The sequence below is a fragment of the Musa acuminata genome, chromosome BXJ2-3 (genome assembly GCF_036884655.1).
Source record: "Musa acuminata AAA Group cultivar baxijiao chromosome BXJ2-3, Cavendish_Baxijiao_AAA, whole genome shotgun sequence".
In the NCBI taxonomy this organism is placed as follows: domain Eukaryota; kingdom Viridiplantae; phylum Streptophyta; class Magnoliopsida; order Zingiberales; family Musaceae; genus Musa; species Musa acuminata.
The window spans coordinates 39,410,853-39,417,505 of NC_088340.1; the positions used below are offsets into that span (position 1 = coordinate 39,410,853).

At 38.8% G+C, this 6,653-nt stretch overlaps 1 protein-coding gene across 3 annotated transcripts; it reads left to right on the forward strand.

The window, feature by feature from the left end:
• The first annotated feature begins 17 nt into the window (after positions 1-17).
• LOC103978925 (rhodanese-like domain-containing protein 6) lies at positions 18-6,517 on the forward strand. 3 transcript variants are annotated; one of them, XM_009394884.3, is made up of 9 exons: positions 18-264; positions 427-588; positions 736-841; positions 973-1,162; positions 1,982-2,063; positions 4,054-4,136; positions 4,274-4,403; positions 4,845-5,028; positions 5,460-6,517. In XM_009394884.3, exons 1-9 carry the CDS (start codon positions 91-93, stop codon positions 6,221-6,223), a joined length of 1,875 nt encoding a protein of 624 aa, XP_009393159.2. In that variant the 5' UTR covers positions 18-90; the 3' UTR covers positions 6,224-6,517. The 3 variants fall into 3 exon arrangements, with proteins under 3 accessions (XP_009393159.2, XP_064956825.1, XP_009393162.2); XM_065100753.1 differs by having other exon boundaries at positions 27-152; positions 427-553; XM_009394887.3 differs by having other exon boundaries at positions 126-264; positions 427-553.
• Positions 6,518-6,653: the final 136 nt, after the last annotated feature.

The window sequence follows — 6,653 nt, forward strand, 5'->3', positions numbered from 1 at the left end:
ATAGTATACGGGCCCCACTCGGGTCACTCTGGTCTTCCATTTTCACGTCATTAGGATCGGGGAGGGGATTAGGGTTTCGAAGAGTGACCAATGGCGGCTTCGGAGAGTCCAACCGAGGGAGGCGATCGAGCCGGTGTTCTCCTCTACTACAAGTACGCCCCCGTCCCTGATCTCCCCTCCCTCGTCCGTTTCTATGACTCGAATTGCCGATCCCTCGCCCTCCTTGGCCGCGTCCGTATCGCCCCTGACGGCGTCAACGTCACCGTAAGCCTTTCTTGATTCCACCAAGAACAGGGGCTTTCTTGTACCATCCTTCTTCTTATACCTCTTCTTGAATTTTTAATTCGATGTGGTTTTGATTCTTTTCTTCAATCCGATCGTCAGCTTCGAAAAAGCTTTGATTTTTGTTATAATTAATGTGATTAGGTCGGTGGAAGCATGCCATCGTTGGAGAAGCACATTGCTGCCGTGAAATCGATGATCCTGTTTGAGGGAACCGACTTCAAGCTCGCATCTTGCGATCACCCTTCCGATGATAGAATCGCTAGAGAATGTGGGTTCACATCACTCTCCATCCGAGTTGTTAAGGTTATTATTTTGCACATGTTTCGGAGTCGAATTTGAGATCTCATTTGGGAATTTGATGAATTGTTCTGTTTAAGAGCGAAGCAAATTACAACATTGTATGAACCGTGACATTGTTCTTGATGTCTAAGTTTGTCGTGTTAATTACAGGAGTTAGTTACGTTCAGGTCGGATCCTCTGCTAGATTCACCGAAAGTTTGCAATGCTGGAAGGCACCTCTCTGCGGTTGAGTTTCATTCTGTGCTCCATGATGCCGGTGAGTGGGTTGTTTTCCAACTGGCAAATAAATTTCTAATCTAAATCTACATGTTTCATGTCTAATCTTGGAGTGTGGTGGCTACCACATAAGCGAACAATTCATTTTTGCTGATGGAAGTGCATTGGCAGGAAATAATTTGGAGTCGCAGGCACAGAATCAATTTGTCTTATTGGATGCAAGGAACTTATATGAGACAAGGATTGGGAAGTTTCAAGCAACAAATGTGGAGACTTTGGATCCCAAAATAAGGCAATACAGTGACCTACCTTCTTGGATTGATGAGCACTCTGAAAAGCTACATGGTAAACATATTCTCATGTAAGTATTTCCTGGAACAAGTTTGTAAGTATTGGTTTATGATTTCTTGCTCGCCATAGTAGTACCAGGATTAATTCAGTTGCTAAGGGAATAAACATTGATCTTTAAGGAGAAATCTAAGCAAGGAAGCACTACAAATTCTAGAAATGAGTGGCTAGTTCTCCGGACTCAAAGATCTTACAAGAAGTGAAAAAAAAAATGATTGCATTACTCCTCTGCTTGTTGAGAATAGCATTACTGTTTGAACAGATTTGAAGACATCATCCCTTCAACACTCTAGGCCGATTGATTCCGAAGGGAGAACATCAAAGTATCTTAAGTTTCCACTCTGATTTATGATGGAGCAAATTGTTTCTCATTTATCCATCCATCACAAAGGCTTACTGGAATTCCTTGAACATATCTTGGTAGGAAGACTACCAGAAGAATGCTAATTCTTTAGCAAGATCTGGTGTTCCAACTTCAGCAGTGTGATCTTTCTTAATGAATCCTTAACAAAGAAGGGCACAGGGACTGTTAAATCTGTGTTCTTGCTAGTACATCACCAACTCTGAAAGAAAAAACTTCTCATGTATGATGCAATATCAATTGAAACAAATGATTGTTTGTAAGCAACCAAAAAGTATGTGTATTCATTTTGTTTGTTGCAAAGCATGGGTGTTTTAGTGCGCAAGGACTATATGCTTGCTATTCTTGCATCTTTCTCTATACTTATATGGACACTTTTTTTGCATAAATAGATGTAACTCAGATGATTATGTTGATGGTTATAACTACTAGGGAGTGATGTTTTCTGCTTTTGCTGTTCTTATACTTCAGGTACTGTACTGGAGGTATAAGATGTGAAACAGCATCAGCATATATTAGATCTAAAGGTGCAGGCTTTGAGAATGTCTTTCAGGTAAACTTTATTTGGAAAACTTTCTGAACTCATCCACCTGTTCATATTTAGTAAATCTTTTGTTGTTATGTAGAAAACAAATTTAGAGCTTTCTCCATATTACTATATAATTCAAGGTTTGCCGTACCGGACTGTACCGTCCGGTACGGGCGGTACGTACCGGTCCGACAGGCCAGCGGTACGCGGACCGTCCCGTACCCGTACCGAGCACTGTAGCAGTATACAGTAACACTGTAGCAGTATACAGTAACACTGTAGTAGTATACAGTACACTGTAGCAGTATACTGTACACTGTAGCAGTGTACAGTGCTCGGTACGCGTGAGTATACCGCTCGGTACACCTGGGTGTACCGAGCGGTATACCGTACCGTACCGGTACCGAGCCCGGGTCGAAACACCGGTACGGTACGGTACGACGAACCTTGCTATATATATGTTTAAGGTTATGAACCGGGAAAAAGAGCCAAATGATCTGTAATGCATCAGAACATCTTCTGTTATATAGTTCTTTCATGTACTTCATGATATTTTTTTGTTTGCATTTAACGTTATGAAATAGAAGAAAAATGTTGTACTGTCTGCACTCTGCTGTTAGCCACTTGCATCTATCGTTTTCCTTTGTTATACAATTCTTCACAACCTTTTAGAGCAGGAACATAATCTTGTGATGCATGATCCATATGATAAGGAATGTTAAGATGAATAAATCAACTCTGTCTACTGTCTGAAGACTGAATTCTAGATTTATGCATTGGTCTCATCATTGTAGCAAAATTGGATTGTGCTGCAAAAATTGGAGCTTGCAGCTTGTGATGTTGTCCACGTGTTGGCTGCAAGCCCACAGCAATCTTGGATGTAATGTGCCAGGTGAAAGTGCAGGCAGTGGTGATTGTGTCAGATTAGAGTGAATTGTTGTCAGTCTTCCTCAGGAAAAAGTTTAGATCAGGATGGAAGGAACTCTTTGTTGGGTTTATGCTTGACTTTGTTAGTATGCCATGGTGAACAACACATTATTATATTTGAGAATGTGATAATTATCTTCTATCAGTGGTTTAAGTTGCATGCAGTGGGCAATGAGGTCTGAGATGTTAATGGAAAATGGGAATAATGGGCACTATGGTAGATAAGGCCACTGTTATAAGTTGACAAGCTATACTTAAGATTAGCAGACAAATGTTCATCAACCGAGTCACCTCATGTAAGATGTAGAATGTCAAAAGTTGTGTTGTAATAGAAAATTATCAAAACATGATATTCACCGTCCATACCTTAGAAAGTTTTAAAGATCAAAGAGTACATACTTTTCTGCCTTGTGATGATTATTTTATAGCAAGGTAACTCAAGTGGGTTGCAAATGGTGCTGTAACCTTCGGACTCATCATGACCTCTTTAATTATGCTGTACACTGCTCCCTGATTATGTGAAATCTGTTCCCTATCCATTAAAAGAAGTTGATCAGTAGTGGGTTTTGATTACTGCTGATATTGGTGATGATATGGTTGGTTAGTCTACATCCCAATGTATAACATGTTTAAGGATTATGTACGGTCAATTTAATTATCTTTGATTATTAAATGGATTGTTGATAGTTAACAGAGATATATACAACTACAACACATGGTCTGGGATCCTTGATTACAACTTAACTTACCATTATTAGAGGCATATCACATGTTTAAAACATTGTGCTTGTGACACCTGCAGAAAATTCTTTTGAGGAAAATTTCACATCTGCAACTGATCTTTTTTAGTTGCTACTGGTGTAGCTCTTTGCCTTGACCTTCTTTCTAGTAATATTTCTGCAGTCTGCATTACTTATCAAAACTTACTAAGATGGAAACTAGCATTCATATGGAATTATGTGTTACAGTGAGTTAAAGTTTTTGTTGACATTCATTGGGCATAAATTCCTAATTTGAAAATAGTTTGCACTTTGAAATATTAATACTTGGAGCAATTCACTTATCGTATTTATGATTTCTGTGCAAGTTATTTGGTGGAATTCAGAGATACTTGGAGCAATTCCCAGATGGTGGTTACTTCAAAGGGAAAAATTTTGTTTTTGATCATCGGTGAGTCACCATTGATGTTGCAGCTAATTTCTACTAATGTCTGTTGATAGGTACACTCATAGATATTTTTGTTTAAAATATGCCATGGGCTTGGAATGATGTGCATTATGACCTTCAAATTTCTTTGACATGAACAGTCTTTCAGTTGGAAATCAAGATGATGTCATCAGCAGTTGTCTACTTTGTGGTTCTTCCTTTGATGATTATTCTTCTCGCTGCCGTTGCAACTACTGTAGGATGTTGGTTTTAGTTTGCTATGACTGTCAGGTTAGTTCAGAATTATGTCTGCTTTTGTGATCTACATTATTCTTCCTAAACCTTTTATATTTTTGGTGAACTTACTTGAAGATCTAGATTGGGAGTAAATTGTTGAAAATGTAGCATTTAAATTGGATGATAATGGTGTTTGGAAATTGACATGAATCTCAGACCTTTGAATGGTCCTCAGTTCGCATGTTATGCTCATTCGTAGTTGCATACAAAGATTATAATTTCTCGAATCAGTCTTTGTTCATTTATTCTTCTTTATGGTTTGGTATTTCATGTGTCTGGATGTACTGGCTTAATTCTTGATCGTGTTTCTAATATGTGAACTATTTATGAACACCTTAAAGTGGCTTTTTTTCATGATTACTAGACATTCTTCTTTTCTTGTCACTTGAAATGTGTCTCTGACATGCTATGTGCTGCCAAATTGCATGAGCACAGGCCATCGCTGGCAGAAAATATGTTTGCGAGCTTTGTCAGAGAAATGGCAAGGGAAGTAAGCCAATGATGTTACAGGAAAACGAGTTACACGAAGAGCCCTCATCTGATTCATTGGAAGCCACAGAAATTACAAATGCCACTTTTCCTGGTGTCACTACACCGACACAAACCCATAGGACATATGGTAAGGTCTGTATCAATGACCATTGAACATTATTCCAAACTGTTGATGCTGACAATGTATGTTTTCTGTTGAAGATAATCTTTTAACTAAAAGGAGTAATAAGCTTATGCATTAGATGATTTGATTCTGTCATTGAGCTGGCTATCTTCTTCGTCTAGCTTCTCTGTTTATTGAACTCCCATATTAGCTAAATTATGGTCCTTTAGATCAAAGGGAAAGTCTTCCATTTCTTACCTGAATGGCTGTATCTTAGGTCCATCAGTTGATCACTGGATTTTGGTCTATTAGTGATCAATTTTGGACGGTTTGGTGTTTATCTATCAACAAATGATTGCTTTTTGATGTAGGTTTTGTTGATTAACCTGATGCGTAAATTTTCCCTCTTCTTTTTTTTTCTAAAACTTTACAACTATTGGTTATCTATTCTGCAGCTAACAACCATCTAAGAAAGTTAAGGATTCTATGTTTGCATGGGTTTAGACAAAACGCCTCAAGTTTTAAAGGAAGAACATCATCATTAGCAAAGAAACTGAAGGACATGGTTGAGTTTGTTTTTGTTGATGCTCCTCATCAACTACCACTCATCTACCAGCTGCGTCCCACTGAACCAGATCTATTATCAGAACAAACCATGGATGCACCTAGTTCTTTCCAACAGTCTCCGCCACCAACAATGAATTGCAAGAAGAGATTTGCATGGCTTATTGACCCGAATTCAAACAGCTTGGAGGAACAAGGTTGGAGGAAGGCAGATGTTCCATTCAACCCCTTGCAATATCAACAACAAACATATGGCTTTGAAGCATCTTACTATTATCTCAAGGATGTAATCTTGCGGATGGGGCCATTTGATGGGATCCTTGGTTTCTCACAGGGGGCGGCAATGACAGCCTTGTTCTGCCAGCAGCAGCAGAAACGCTGCAGTGTTATGGACTTCAGATTTGCAATCCTATGTTCTGGGTTTTCAGCAATTTCCAGGGATCCAAGCAAGGAATCAATAAGGTGTCCCTCACTTCATTGTTTTGGCAATAGCCAGGGACAAGATAGACAGATTGCAAACCAAGCCAGCAGGGAACTTGCGGATATGTTTGAGGAGGAGTGCTCCATTGTCATAGAACATGACATGGGTCATATAATTCCCACTCGGTCGCCTTACCTTGATCAAATGAAGGAGTTCCTTAGGCGCTTCATCTAAATGTTGGTTTAGATGCCAGGTTCTATTTGTAGAACTCACTGTCATCTGGCATGCTTAAACATTAGCATGGGTTTTTTTTTTGACTTATTTTGTTGATGAAAAATGTCTGCTAAGATTATTAGTGATCTTTAGAATGAAATATTTACCCCAGGTGTAATATTACTACCTTTTGGTAAATGACTCCCAATGTAGCATTAATTTTACTGATCACAGTATGATGTTCTGAACACTAGAGACGGTTCTTGGAAGATCTCAGTTCAAAATATAATCCTTTCAATTCTGCTGCTTCCGGCACATACTCGTAATTTGCAGTCATATTTTTTATTCTAAGCCCTGTTCACCTGATGCATCTGCATATGCCAATTTAGAGTGAAGATTTCAGCTGAATTCAAATTATATTTTTTTGCTTCATTTTGACTGACTAAAAATG

Bases quoted from the DNA above. Each gene is read 5' to 3' on its own strand.
- LOC103978925 (XM_009394884.3), top strand. From the start codon at position 91: ATGGCGGCTTCGGAGAGTCCAACCGAGGGAGGCGATCGAGCCGGTGTT. The intron at 4,137-4,273 runs GTGAGTCACCAT...TGACATGAACAG, and splicing joins AATTTTGTTTTTGATCATCG to TCTTTCAGTTGGAAATCAAG. The intron at 4,404-4,844 runs GTTAGTTCAGAA...GCATGAGCACAG, and splicing joins TAGTTTGCTATGACTGTCAG to GCCATCGCTGGCAGAAAATA.